At 69.9% G+C, this 13,049-nt stretch overlaps 6 protein-coding genes across 6 annotated transcripts in view; 3 read left to right on the top strand and 3 right to left on the bottom strand.

Moving 5' to 3' along the window:
- The window catches only part of RHOBADRAFT_56339 (uncharacterized protein), a gene marked incomplete at its 3' end in the record, with an annotated part of 2,423 nt that extends 355 nt beyond the window's left edge, over nucleotides 1-2,068 (bottom strand). The window contains exons 1-9 of the mRNA XM_018418297.1: nucleotides 2,005-2,068; nucleotides 1,709-1,788; nucleotides 1,285-1,536; nucleotides 1,026-1,187; nucleotides 895-943; nucleotides 767-814; nucleotides 561-683; nucleotides 181-326; nucleotides 32-68 (exon numbers count right to left, since the gene is read on the bottom strand). Of these exons, the coding sequence (XP_018268016.1) occupies nucleotides 32-68; nucleotides 181-326; nucleotides 561-683; nucleotides 767-814; nucleotides 895-943; nucleotides 1,026-1,187; nucleotides 1,285-1,536; nucleotides 1,709-1,786 (895 nt within the window). The remainder of the gene's footprint in view (nucleotides 1-31; nucleotides 69-180; nucleotides 327-560; nucleotides 684-766; nucleotides 815-894; nucleotides 944-1,025; nucleotides 1,188-1,284; nucleotides 1,537-1,708; nucleotides 1,789-2,004) is intronic.
- A 263-nt stretch (nucleotides 2,069-2,331) lies between these two features.
- On the top strand, nucleotides 2,332-4,745 carry RHOBADRAFT_40024 (uncharacterized protein; the record flags this gene model as incomplete). Its single annotated transcript, XM_018413678.1, has 11 exons — nucleotides 2,332-2,493; nucleotides 2,566-2,601; nucleotides 2,669-2,683; nucleotides 2,750-2,839; nucleotides 2,902-2,932; nucleotides 2,999-3,071; nucleotides 3,151-3,262; nucleotides 3,366-3,556; nucleotides 3,637-3,751; nucleotides 3,822-4,401; nucleotides 4,509-4,745. 11 exons carry the CDS (start codon nucleotides 2,332-2,334, stop codon nucleotides 4,709-4,711), a joined length of 1,608 nt encoding a protein of 535 aa, XP_018268015.1. The 3' UTR covers nucleotides 4,712-4,745.
- A 610-nt stretch (nucleotides 4,746-5,355) lies between these two features.
- RHOBADRAFT_56336 (uncharacterized protein) lies at nucleotides 5,356-6,462 on the top strand (the record flags this gene model as incomplete). Its single annotated transcript, XM_018418296.1, has 2 exons — nucleotides 5,356-6,142; nucleotides 6,232-6,462. Coding segments are annotated over 2 exons (1,016 nt in total), but the record flags the coding sequence as incomplete, so codon positions are not given.
- Nucleotides 6,463-6,518: 56 nt separating this feature from the next.
- On the bottom strand, nucleotides 6,519-10,222 carry RHOBADRAFT_56335 (uncharacterized protein; the record flags this gene model as incomplete). Its single annotated transcript, XM_018418295.1, has 6 exons — nucleotides 6,519-6,761; nucleotides 6,839-8,488; nucleotides 8,626-8,901; nucleotides 9,028-9,138; nucleotides 9,268-9,755; nucleotides 9,847-10,222. The coding sequence occupies 6 exons, from the start codon at nucleotides 10,220-10,222 to the stop codon at nucleotides 6,669-6,671; spliced, it is 2,994 nt and encodes a 997-aa protein (XP_018268013.1). The 3' UTR covers nucleotides 6,519-6,668.
- Nucleotides 10,223-10,589: 367 nt separating this feature from the next.
- RHOBADRAFT_56334 (uncharacterized protein) lies at nucleotides 10,590-11,700 on the bottom strand. The gene is made up of 2 exons (XM_018418294.1): nucleotides 11,649-11,700; nucleotides 10,590-11,565 (listed from the first exon to the last, which is right to left on the bottom strand). The coding sequence occupies exons 1-2, from the start codon at nucleotides 11,652-11,654 to the stop codon at nucleotides 10,657-10,659; spliced, it is 915 nt and encodes a 304-aa protein (XP_018268012.1). The 5' UTR covers nucleotides 11,655-11,700; the 3' UTR covers nucleotides 10,590-10,656.
- Nucleotides 11,701-11,837: 137 nt separating this feature from the next.
- Nucleotides 11,838-12,910, top strand: RHOBADRAFT_47412 (uncharacterized protein; the record flags this gene model as incomplete). The annotated part of the gene is made up of 1 exon (XM_018414980.1): nucleotides 11,838-12,910. A coding segment is annotated over one exon (1,073 nt), but the record flags the coding sequence as incomplete, so codon positions are not given.
- Nucleotides 12,911-13,049: the final 139 nt, after the last annotated feature.

Genomic DNA, 13,049 nt, shown 5'->3' with positions numbered 1-13,049 from the left:
GGAGGAGAGAGAGGAAGGGACCGGGACGCACTTGGGCTGGTTGCGGTGGTCTTTTGCGAGTTGGCGTGCTGCGGACCCTCAAACCCGAGTCAGCAACTTCCTCTGAACCCGCCTCTGCCTCGCACGACGACCCGACCCGAACCCGAGCGGAAGAGAGGAGGAAGCGCGCTCGAGACGCACCGAAGCATCGACCATGACGGCGGGCAAGAAGTCGAGTTCGGGCTTGGAGATCTTGCGGACCTGGTCGACGGCGCTGTTGACGCTGTCGGCGTCGTAGTTGGTGCCGCGCGAGCCGCCGCGGAGGATGACGTGCACGTCGCGGTTGCCTGGTTGTCGTCGGCGCGAGAGGGAGAGGCCGAGGAGAGGAGGGAAGGGAGAGAGGGAGGGAGGGCGGGAGGGGGAGGAGAAGGGGAAAGGTGGGAGCGGGACGCGAGAGAGGGGGGAGGACGGCGAGAGAGGAGAGGAGCGTACAGGTCGAGGGAGGCAGAAGAAGAGTCAGTACGGCTCGGCCAGTCGAAACGAGCCCCGAGAGACACAGGGAGAGCGAGCGCTTGACGCACCCGCCGTGCGCACGATCGCGGCCAAGCCGCTCTCGGTGACGCCGAGGAACGCGTGCGGGTGCGCCGCCGACAGCATGGCGTCGACAGCGACGCCGAGCGAGCCGTCCGTGCCGTTCTTGAAGCCTGTCGACCCGGGTGACCCGTCAGGTTAAGCGCCCGCGCTCGCGCGCGCGAGGAGAGGGAACGAGGAGGGGAAGGGGGCGCACCGATGGGGAACGAGGCGCCCGAGGCGAGCTCGCGGTGGAGCTGCGACTCTGTGTGTGCGAGAGGGGGGTCAGTGCGGCGCGACGGCGACGACGACGACGAGGGGAGGAGGAGGAAGGAGAGGACGCACCAGTCGTGCGCGCACCGATGGCACCCCACGAGATGACGTCTGCGAGGAACTGCGCGTGCTCGACAGTCAGTACGTGGCTTCGGCAGGCGACGAAAAAGGGAGGAAGAGGGAGAGGGAGAGGGAGGACGGACCTGAGGCGAGATGGTGTCGAGCAGCTCGCACGCGACGGGGACGCCGCTCGCCGTGAGGTCGGCAAGGAGGGTGCGCGCGATGCGCAGGCCCTTGTTGATCTGGTACGAGCCGTTGATGTCGGGGTCGTTGATGAGGCCCTTCCAGCCGACCGTCGTGCGGGGCTGCGGGCGCGAGGGGCCAGGGCGGCGAGTCAGGGTCAGGGTCGTCGGGAGAGAGGCAAGGACACAGACCGTGTCGAGAAAAGGGTAGAGAGCGCACTTTCTCGAAGTAGGCGCGCATGAGGACGACGAGGTTGGGCAGGTTCTTTGCCTCCTCGCGCAAGAGGGCCGCGTACTCCTTTGCCTCGTCGACGTCGTGGATCGAGCACGGGCCGACGATGACGATGAGCTTGTCGCTGTCGCCGCGGAGGACCGACGCGACCTGGGCGCGCGACTTTGCGACGGTACGCTTCGAGGCGTCGCTGATGGGGATCTCGGCCTTGAGGAGCGCGGGCTGAACGAGGGGCTCGATCTGTCGGGTCGCGCAGAGCGGGTCAGTGTGTGTCGTCGTCATAGCGTTGGGAGGGAGAGGATGGGCGAGGGCGAGGAGAGATGCGCGTGTGCGGCAAAGGGCGGCGACGAGCGCACGCGGAAGAGGGAGAGGTGCTCAGGGCGCGGGAGGGAGAGAGAGGCGAGAGACGCACAGCATCGATGCGCAAGTTGTCGCCGTACTCCTCGTACGTCTGGTAGCTCGTGTCGCTGAGGATGCTCTGGCTCTCCATGGCTGCGAATTGGTCAAAGCGGGCGAGGTGATGAATGGGGAAGGGAAGGGGAGGAAGAGCAGGTCAGCTCGTTGGCCTGCACTGCTGTCGCTGCTCATGTTGTGCTGCCGGACCCGATGCACCGGTTGCAAGGTGACGGAGGTCGAGGCGGGAGCGATCAAGATGGATGGGGAGGGGAGGCGCGAGGGAGGGGGAGAGAGGGAGAGCGGGGGGCGCACCTGCTGTGGTGGCTGCTGTGGTGGGTGACGGCGGTGCTGGACTGGCTGCGAGTGAGAGCTGGCGGCGACGACGACGACGACAACGAGCCGAGGCGAGCTCTTTGACTTCGGCGAGCGCAACTCACCGCCTCGACCACCCCTCGCGGCGAGTTGGTTCTAGGCTGGTCGGGTGTGTCAAGCTACTCTAAGGGACCTCAGTCCGAGCCGAGTGCAGCAGAGAGAGCGAGTCTCAGCGTTTCGTCGCCATCGTCCACCAGAGAGGCGTCGTCACCTTGTCCCTCCGCTCACCACACACCGCACAGCACCGGCTGCACGCCACCCACCACCATGGCCCCCTTTGCGCTCACGCTCAAGCACGCGGGCAAGACGTACCCGCTCGCCGACTTTGACCCCTCCAACTCGGCCCTCGCGTTCAAGGACCAGATCTACCACCTCACGGGCGTCCCAGCCGACAAGGTCAAGGTCCCTGTAAAGGGCGGCATGCTCAAGGTGCGCACCTGCCTCCCCCTGCGCTCTCTCGTGGCGGGCGCCGACAGCTCACCCCGCCGCCGCCGCTCACAGGACGACGCCGACCTCTCCAAGCTCGCGTTCAAGCCCGTGCGTCCCTGCTTCCTCGCCCTAGTTCTCCAGGAACACGCATTGACCACCCCACCCGCGCGCGCAGGGCCAAACCGTCATGGTGCGCCCCCTCCCTCCCCTCTCTCTCTCCCTCCTCGAGCCCGCTGCTGACCTCGCGCGCTCGCAGGTCATCGGCCCCGCAGGACCGCTCCCTCAAGCGCCGACCAAGCCCGTCGTCTTCATGGAGGACATGACCGACACCGAGCTCGCCCAGACGGTGCGTCCCACCCCTCCCTTTCGAGGCGCCACAGTCGTGCTGACCCCTCCCTCGTCGCGCAGGCCAAGTACCCGGTCGGCCTGCAGAACCTCGGTCCGTCTCCTCTCTCTCTCCTCCGACGCGACGAGTTCCCAGACTGACCCTCGCTCGCGCGCGCAGGCAACACGTGCTACATGAACTCGACCGTCCAGGTCCTTCGCGCCATTCCCGAGCTGCAGGACGCCCTCAACTCGTTGCGTCCCTCTTTCTCTCCCACCCCCCTCTCTCTCTCTCTCGCACTCCCGACTGACCCGCATGTGGCGCCGACGCAGGTCGACCGACTCGACGAGCCAGCCCAACGCGCAGCTCACCCGCTCGCTGCGCGACCTGTACAAGTCGATGGGCCGTACGACCGAGGACTTCCCGCCCCTCTCCTTCCTCAGCGTGCGTCCACCCCTTCCTGTCTCTCGTCGCTTCTCCTTCTCTCTGCGCTCCCAAACCGCCTGACGCACGCCCGCCTCGGCCCCCACCAACCCCATTCTCGCAGATGCTGCGCCAGTTCGCGCCCCAGTTCGCCGAGCGCTCGCGCACGACGGGCCAGTACGCGCAGCAGGACGCACAGGAGGCGTGGGGCGCCATCCTCCAGGCGGCCAAGCAGAGCGCGCTCGGCGGGCCCTCGTCGTCGTCGTCGTCCGGGAACGCGGTCGAGCAGCTCATGATGGGCGAGTTTACCAAGACGTGCGTCCTGCGCCTCTCTCTGTGCCTCGTATGTGTTAGAGCGTGCACGAGGTGCTAATGACGGTGGACTGGACACACAGGCTCAAGAGCGCCGAGGCGCCCGACGAGGAGCCGACCGTGTCCAAGGAGGCGTTCCTCGAGCTCAAGTGCAACATCTCGTCCCAGACCAACTACATGATGCAGGGCCTGTCCGAGGTGCGCCCACCCGACTCTCCCCCCTCCTTCCTCGAGCGCGACTTGACGACGTCCCCCGCACGCGCCACAGTCGATGGAGCAAGACCTCGAAAAGACGTCGCCGTCGCTCGGGCGCCAGGCCGTGTACCACGAGCAGACGCGCATCAGCCGCCTCCCGTCGTACCTGACGGTCAACATGGTGCGCTTCTACTGGCGGCGCGAGATTGGCAAAAAGACAAAGATCATGCGCAAGGTCAAGTTCCCGTTCGAGCTCGACGCGACCGAGCTCGTGACGGACGACCTCAAGAAGAAGCTTGTGCCCGTCGGCGAGAAGCTCAAGGAGTGCGACAAGGACCGGCGCGAGCGGGCAAAGGCGCGGCGCAAGATGAAGAAGGCGTCGGACGCGGCGGCCGTCGCGGCTCAGTCGGGGTCGGCGGCAGCGCAGGACCCGAGCGCCGACCCGCCCGAGGAGATGGCGGTCGATCCTCCTGCTGCGGGCGAGGGGCCGGCGGCGGGCGAGCTCCCGGACGAGGAGACGAAGCGGCACGAGGAGCTCGCGACGCTCCTGTCGCTCGTGCACCCGGACCTCGACGCCGACAAGGGCGCCAACGTCAGTGGCCTGTACGAGCTCGTCGGCATCGTGTCGCACAAGGGCGCGAGCGCCGATGGCGGTGCGTCCTCGCGGCCCTTTCCCCTCTCCCTCTCCCTCTCCCTCTCCCTCTCCCTCTCCTTCGAGCGGCGCACTGACCCCCTCTCGCCCTCGCCCTCTCGTCTGCAGGCCACTACGTCGGCTGGTGCGCCGCCCCGCCTCCCTCGGACAACGGCGCCGCGCTCGACTTCGACTACGACAAGCAGGAGTGGTACAAATTTGACGACGAAAAGGTGTCGCTCGTGTCGCGCGACAAGATCCTTGCGCTCGAGGGCGGCGGCGAGGACCACTCGGCCTACATCCTGTTGTACCGCTCCAAGCCTCTCGCGTAGACGTCCCGTCGAGCCAAGATTTGCAGTCCATCTCTCGAGAGCTGTGCGCGAGCGAGAGAGAGAGCTCGAGAGAAGTGCTCGTCGTCGCTCATCACGCTTCGACTCTCGCTTCTCGCACGCGCCGAGCCTGCTTGACCGTCGAGCGTACGTCGTCCGTGCAGCTGCACGCCCTGCAGCTGCGCACGGTCGACCAGCCAGCCACCGGCGCTAGAACGCTGCACCGCCACGGTCGGCTCCCCCACCTTGCTGGCGACCAGCCACCTCTCCCGCCTCTCGCGCTGCGCTGCGCTGTGTCGGCCGCTGCCCACTCAGGGCGAGACACACACGCGTGCTCTCTCCTGTGTGACCATCACAGCTGCGACCTCTCCTGTCCAGCCTCCCGCACTTCCCGACGTGCTCTCGTCCTCTTGCCTCTCGTCACACCGCGCCGCACTCGAGCCTGCGACGCTCTCGCTGCACATCGACGGCTCGACACAACTACGACACGCCCCAGCAGCGACGACGCCTCGCTCGCCAGCTCTCTCCTCGCCCCACCTCGCCGCCAGCTCAAGGTGAGCACCGCATCTCTCTCCCAGTGCTCCTCGCCCTGCGTTCGCGAACGAGCTGACCCTGTCCACCCACCGCAGCACCCAAGCCCCGTCACGATGCCGTCCGCCTCTGCCCGCCCGTCTCGTTCGACCAAGGCCAAGGCCGCGCCCACCGTCGGCGCCGGCGCTCTCGTCACCAAAGCGCGCGTCTTCACGCCCGACGCCAAGCTCGTCGCCGAGTTCCGCGACGAGGCCAAGAGCATGATGGCGCGCCTGCCGCCGCTGCGCCCCGAGAGCAAGCTCGACCGCCGCACGGCCGAGGTGCACGTCCTGACGACTGTCGAGCGCCGCACGTCGGGCGGCCTGCAGGAGTCGCTCCAGTTCTGTGCGGCGGTCGACGCGAGCGGCAACGAGGAGAGCTGGATCGAGCGCACCGAGGGCGAGCGCCGCCTGTTCCCGCGCGTCCTCCAGGTCAAGAAGCGCCTGCGCAACGACGACGAGTACGCCCTCGCCGGTGCGGCCGCTCCAGCTGCCGAGGACGAGGACGGCGACGACGTCGACGAGCAGGTGGCGCCGCGCAAGGTCAGCAAGAAGGCCGCCGCCGGGACCGCCTCGTCGTCGTCGCGCAAGGCGCCCTCGGCGCCCAAGAAGCACCGCCGCGCTCCGCCCGCCAACGCCGATGCCGACGACCACGACGACGACGGCGCCGTCACCGAGACCGAGGCGCTGCGCCGAGCGCGGCACGACAAGCGCCGCAGCAGCGCGCGCCTGTCCGAGGCTCGCCGCGGCGAGAGCCTCGCGAGCAGCGTCGGGTCGGTCAAGCGCGAGCACGACGCCAACGACGACCTCGCGAGCCTGTGCGGCCGGGTCGACGGGCTCGAGTTCCGCGCGACGGTCGAGCCGGGTGCGTCCCCTCTTTCTCTCTCTCTCTCTCTCAAGAGCTGCGCGTCACGCACGGACCTCGAGCCCTGACATTGCGCCCGACCGCTGCAGATATCGAACCTGCGCAGCCCGTCGCCTCGTCGTCGCGCACGCGCCACTAGCAGGGCATTACCGGCAGCGTCGCCCGTCGGCGCTCGATCCGCCTCGTCCTCCTCCCTCTTCCTCGTCCTCGCCTTTCTTGTTCCCCTCAGCACACCTTTTCTCTTCTCCTCCTTCACGTCGTGACGTCCCTGTTGTGCTCTCACACGCCGGCTTTGTATCGCTGCACGTTCTCTCCCTATCTTTGCGGGCCAGCGTCGAGACGGAGAGAGACAGAGAAAGCTCTCCAAGGAGACGTTGCACGACGAGCGCGAGGTCGTTACAGCACAGAGTACAGATGCGAGGGGAGCGGGAGAGGGAGAGGGAAGCATGCACGTGAAGAGTGGAGGGGGAGGGGCACGGGAAGGGAAAGAGAGGGAGGGGTATCTAGAGGGAGGAGACCTGGCCGCTCACTCCTTGAGCTTCATCGCGGCACCGTAGCCGACGGCGACGGCCAAGACGACGACTGCTGCGCCGAGCGAGACCGAGAGCGGTTTCGGGTGCTGCGCGGCGGGGATACCGAGAGGGTCAGTGTCGTCCCCAAGCGTGAGAGGGAGAGAGAGGAACGTCGCCAACGCACCGAGACCTTGTCGCCCGCCCCCCGCACGCCCTCGGCACCACTCGCGCCCTCTCCCGCGCCAGCAAAGCGCCCGCCGAGCTCGCCGATCGTCGAGTCCGAGTCGCTCGCGGCGTTCTCGCCGCCGCGCGCCGACGAGAGCGGGTGTGCCGCGAGCCGGGCCGACCTCGCGAGCGGGGACGACGACGACGACGACGCCGCCGACGCCGAGGCGTTGGCGCTGTGGGTGGCGGCGAGGCCGGCGGCGGTCGAGGATGGCGCCGGGGTGGGCGGGACGGGCGTGAGGGACGAGCGCTTGCGGCGGCGCGACGAGCGCTTCTTGCGCGAGGCGGCGGCGGCGTCGGACGGCGACAGGCCGCGGTGCTGGCGGTGCAACGACGAGCCGTTGCCGCCGTCGCTGCTGCCGGACGACGCCCGCGCGGCCTCGTCGTCGCCCTCCTCGTCCTCGTCGTCGTCGTCTTCCGACCCAGACGACGACGCGTCGGCGTCGCGGCGCCTGCGCTCCTCCCACTCGGCGACGAGCTCGCGCAACTTGTCGCGCTCGCCTGCCCACGACGCGCGCTCGTCCTGCCACGACCGCTCGAAGCGCTCGCGCCACGCGTCCCAGCGCTGCTCGACCCGGCCCTCGGCCTCGGCGACGCGCGACTCGACGGCCCGTTCGAGCGACACGACGCGCGCCTCGAGCGCCCGGATCGTCTCGCTCGCGGCGGCGTGCTGCGAGCGCAGTGCGGCGCCGAGCGAGGTCGCCTCGTCGAGCTCGGCCGAGAGGGCCTCGAGGCGCGACGAGAGCTTGGCGTTCTGCTCCTGGAGGAGGCGCTCGCGCGCGACGTCGGCGGCGCCGAGGCCGAGGGCTGCTGCGGCGGGAGCCGAGGCGGCAGCGGCGGCGGCGGGAGGCGCGTCGGTCGTGTCGAGGTCGACGGCCGCGGACGAGGACGAGGGCGCAGACGGCTCGTCCTCGTCGGCCTCGGGCGCGTCCTTGGCCGACGACGAGGCCGAAGCCGAAGCGGCGCGCTTCGAGGCGTGCGCGCCGTTGACGCCGCCGCGCGCCATCGACGCCGGCGAGACGGTCTCGACCGACGCGACGCTCGCCGCGTCGTCGTCGACGTCGTCGTGCTCGAGGTCGAGGTCGTCGTCGTCGTCGTCGTCGTCGCGGTCGAGGAGTGCAGCGAGCGGCGACTCGCGACCGTTGGTCCTCCTCGCGCCGGCCGCCCCAGACCTCGCGCCGGCGCCGGCGCCGCCGCGCTCGCGGTGCAGCCGCTCCTCGAGCTCCTCCTCGCGCTCGCGCATCATGCAGCTCATGCTCTCGCGCGCCTCCTCCATCTGGGCCCGGAGGCTGCCCACCTCGCGCTTGATCGTGTCGTGCTCGGCGAGGAGGCCCTCGAGGTCGCGCATCTTGCCGACGTGGCCCTGGAGCGACTGCTGCGTCTCGCCGAGCTGCTGCTGCAGCGCCGCGATCGACTGGGCATGCGCGTCGGCGCTCGCGCTCGTGCCGCGGGGCGGGAAGGCCGAGGCGGACGACGGGCGCGGGCCGCCGGCGTGATGAGGCGGGAGCGGCGGGGGCGCACCGCCGCCGAGCGTGTCGTGCACGACGTTGAGCGTCGAGTTGACGTCGCCGAGGTTGACGCCCGTGTCGCGCGACTTTTGGAGCTCGCCCTGTCGACCGCGCCAAAGCGGGAAAAGGTGCAAGGTCAGGGTCCGTGCGCGCAGTATGTCGCCCCGCCGCCCGAAACAACGACGAGGAGGAGCAAGAGGAGGGAGGGAGAGGAGGAAACGTGGGGCTCAAGACGCACCTGCAACCTGCTGAGGACATGCTCAAAGCTGAGCCCGTTCTGGGCCGACGGGGCCCTCGGCGCCCTCTGGCCCCTCTGGCCGCCCATGCCCATGCCCATGCCGCCCTGGTGCTGCCCCTGCTGCTGCTGCTGCTCGCCCGCCGAGCGGTACCAGTTGTTGATCTCGCGCGAGCTCGCAATGGCGTCCTCGGCGTTGAGGACGAGGTGCACTTTTGCGGCCACCTTGTGGTGCACGATCGTCTTGGTGTCGTCGGTGAGGATGTCGATGCCGAACTCCTGCGGGACGGGAGGGTGGGGCACGAGGACGAGAGGGTGAGCGAGGTTCGCGAGGGCAGAGAGGGGGCCGCGAGAGAGAGGAAGGGCGGGGGAGGAAGGGCGAGAGAGAGAGAGAATGGGACGCACGACAATGTCGTCCGTGTGGAGCTCAAACACGTCGCTCTCGGACGACTCGGGCGACAGGCGCTCGCCGTTGATAAAGGTGCCGTTCGACGACTTGACGTCCTTGATGAAGACCTGTGGTGATGCGCACGAGACGGGCAGTCAGTGCTCGTCGTCTGCCAACACTTTTCACTCGAGCCCCTCTCCCGAGCGAGAGAAAGAGACACAGAGAGAGGGAGGGAGGCAAGAGACGGCGCGACTCACCCTCCCCTCCTCGCTCCACACCTCGGCATGGGCGCGGCTCAACACCTTGGAGTCAAAGTAGCCGTTGGTCCCGTTGGGGATGCTCTTGGCGTTGGTCTGGCGGCCAATCTTGACGCGCGCGCCGACGGGCTCGAGCGAGATCTGCTTGGGCACGAACGTGCCGTTGAGCGGCGTGAGGTGCAGCGCCGGGAAGACGGCGCCGCCGGTTTGCTGCTGCTGCTGATGGTGCTGCTGTTGGTGGTGCTGCTGCTGCTGGTGGTGGTGGGGCTGCTGCTGCTGCTGCGACGAGTGCATCGGCTGCGACCCGGACCCGGACGCTGCCGCCGCCGATCCCGAGGAAGAAGACGACGAAGCCGACGACCCGGTCGACGTCGCCGGTGGCGCCGGCTGCGCAGGCGTGAGCGACGAGGGCGGGCCGGGCCGTCCGCTCGCGCCGTCTGGGTTGAGGCGGCGTGCAGCGGCGGCGACGGGCGGTTTCGGCTGGAAAGCTGTGTGGGGTGGGGTGTGCGGCGAGCGGATCAGTGAGGTGTGCGCGATGGGCCTCGCTACGCGGGAGACGAGGCGGGGGAGGGGACGCACCGTCGTCGCCAGCGGGAGGAGGAGGAGGAGGAGGAGGAGGCGCCGCCGTCGCCCCGAACGCGAACCTCGACGGCGGCTTGATCTTGCGCGCCGTGTCGCCGTCGGCGGTGCCTTGGTGCTGGTCGTGCGGCGGCACCGGGGCCGGTACAGCGGGCGGTGCGGCGCCTCGCGCGGGTGTCGTCGACGACGACGACGACGGGGGAGGGGCAGCACCTCCCGGCCCTGCAGCGGCCGGGCTCTGTGCCGCCGCGGCCTGCGAGGGCGCAGCAAGCGCACTGGGCGGCGGGTCGGCGGGCTCGTCGGTGCTGGTGGTGGTGGTGGTGCTGGTGCTCGTGGGTGGAGGGGCGGCAGCTGGCGCCGGCGGGGGAGCGGCCATCTCGAGCGCGAGGGTGGCGCGGTGCGGGTGCGGGTTGGTCCGAGTGTGCCGAGCGTAGAGCGGGGGGGCTCGACTGGCGCAAGGGGCCGCGAGTGGGTGAGAGGTCGACTGCTGCTCGTCGTCGTCGTCGAGTCTCCTCAGCGCGCGACCCTCGCCCGGCCTCTCAGCGCGCACCAAAGGCCGATTGTGCTCGTGCAGAGTGACGAATGATGCACCTTAGAGAGATTGCGCAAGTCAGACCAGCCGCCCGAGCACCTTTTCCACACTCGCTCCCCTCGGACCTCGGGGCGAACTTGGCTCTCTTGGCTTCGCCGACGCTCAAGTTCCTCTCTAGGTTCTCGCCGCGTCGACGACCGACTCGCACGCTCCCGCGCCCTGCTCGAGGGACGACCCAGTCATTGCAACAAACTGCCCTCCTGCGCTCGCTCGCTCGCTCACGGGCACAGGCGCTCGACGGTCCACGGCTCGCCCTCGTCGGCGCCCTCGCGCCGCGTGTACCGGTACCGGTCATGGAGGCGACTCTCGCGCCCGGCCCAGAACTCGACCTCGAACGGGACGATGCGCACGCCGCCCCAGAACGGCGGGACCGGGATCTGCGGGTCCTTGTCGAGGTCCTTGCCCTCGTCACCGCCAGGACCGGGCCCGGGCGGACCAGCGTCGACGACGGCCGAGCCCGTCGCGGTGCCCTCGGGGACGCCAAAGCGCCGCTCGACGTCCCTCACGCGGCGCTCAAGCTCGTCGCGCGTGCCGGTCGGCAGGACGCCGCTCTGCTCGGACGCCCACGCGCCGATGCGGCTCCCGACCGGGCGCGAGTCAAAGTAGGCCTGGGTCGTCGCGCGGTCGAGCTTCTCGGCGCGGCCGACGACGCGCACGCTGAGGTGCAGCGCGCGCCAGTAAAAGGCGAGAGAGGCGTAGGCGCCCTCGGCGCTCTCGGGCGGGGTGTCGGCGTCGGCGTCGTAGTCCTGGTGGTTGGGGAACAGCTCGCGGCCCTTGCGCGAGGCATAGTTGGTGTAGAAGACAAAGCCGCGGTCGTCGACCTGCTTGAGGAGGACGACGCGGGTCGAGGGTACGGGTCGGTTCGGGTCGACGGTCGAGATGCTCATGGCCTCGGGCTCGGGGACCTTGTCGGGCTGGCTCTGTGCGAGCTTGAACCAGCGCGAGAACTGGGCGAGCGGGTCCCGGTCGAGCGAGGCGGCCGAGGGGATGCCCTGCGAGAGGTACGTCTCGTGGTTGTGGACGGCGGCGAGCGGTTGGGGCTTGGGCGTGCTGGTACTGGCCATGGTGCGGGTGGTGGTGGTGATGGTCGAGGGGCGCAGGTGGGAGGTGAGGCCGGTTGCGGTGCGCTGCTCGATGACGGAAGGACGGCGAAGGGGGGCGGTGAGCTGGTGGGGGCGGGGGGTTCGAGAAAGGGAGAGAGGGGACGGACCAGCATGCACGGGGACGAGGTGGAGCGGTTGGCGGTCGAAGCTCGAGAGCAGAGAGCCGACAGCGAGTGACAAGTCCAAGAGAGAGAGATCGAGGCGATGAGGACGACGACCTCCGAGGCTGTCGACGACCCTCGATCACCTGCTCGCACAGCCTGAGCGCCAACGGCACTGAGCTCACTAGCCGAACCATGCCCTCGCGCTCCCGCCCCAAGCAGCGCAGCAGCCCCGCCGCTCCTCGCCTCCTCGCCTCGTCCTCGTCCTCGCCGTCGCCGCTCCTCTCGGCGCGCTCCTCGCTCGCCGCACCAGCCCTCTCGGTCGACCCACTCGCACCCTCCGACGCGCCCCTCGCACCCGTCCACCGTGCACCAAGCACCGCCTCGTCGTCGTCGTCGTCGGCACCCGCCGCCGCCGCGCCAGGTGGGGGCACCCGCAGCCGCGCCGCGCTGCGCTCCTCGGCGTCGAGCACCGCGAGGACATCGTCTGCGCTCGGTCGGTCTGCCACACCGAGCGCACACGCCGACGACGACGAGGACGGCCACGGCGCGGCGCTCAGCCGGGCGTCGAGCAGCTCGAGCCTCGACGGCCTCGCTGCACGGCTCGAGGGCGCACGCAGGGGCAAGGGCAAGGGCAGGGAGCGCGATCCGTCGCCGTCCTCGCCAGCAGCAGCGGCCAAGGGCAAAGCGCGCCTCGTCGACCTTCCTCCTCCTCCATCACCACCGGCGCCGGCTACCGTCGACGGCGACACCGAGCGCGCCGACTCGCCCGCCGCCGCCGCCTCGACGAGCTACGACCTCGCGCGCCTGTCGCCTTCGACCTCGACCTCGCCGCTCCCGACCTGGCCCTCCTCGCCCTCCTCCTCCTCCGCCGCCGCCGCCGCGTTCCAGCGCCCTTCCTCGCCCTCGCCCTCGGCGCTCAACGACCCCGAAGACGACGACGACGACGACGCCTCCTCCTCCTCCTCCGAGCCCGACGACGACGAGCGCGACGACGAGCCCGTCCCCGTGTCGCGCTCCGATGCCCACCCCGACCCGCGCTCGCTCCTGCGCGCCCAGCTCGCGCGCGCACCCTCCTCTTCCTCCTCTCCCTCCTCCCCTGCTGCCCGATCCCGCTCTCGTCCGCCACCAAGAGCTGCGAGCGCGAGCGACGAGCGCGCGCCGAGCGCTGAGCGCACGGTGCGCCCCGCCACCGACGGGTCGGGGAGCGCATGGAGGAGGAGGAGGTACTTTGTCCTGTCGACGGCGGGCAAGCTCGTGTATACTTCGTGCGCCCCTCTCTCTCTCCCTCCCTCTCTCGGCGTGCGCGTCGTGAGGATCAAGGACAGGGCCGCTGACCCGGCTCGACCGAGCGCGGCACGCGCAGGGACGACGACGAGGAGGCCGCGACTGGGTTGGTCGGCGTCA

The sequence above is a fragment of the Rhodotorula graminis genome (assembly GCF_001329695.1).
Source record: "Rhodotorula graminis WP1 unplaced genomic scaffold RHOBAscaffold_18, whole genome shotgun sequence".
In the NCBI taxonomy this organism is placed as follows: Eukaryota; Fungi; Basidiomycota; class Microbotryomycetes; order Sporidiobolales; family Sporidiobolaceae; genus Rhodotorula; species Rhodotorula graminis.
Note: the sequence above shows the minus strand (reverse complement) of the source record. Positions and strands in the feature narration are given on the sequence as shown.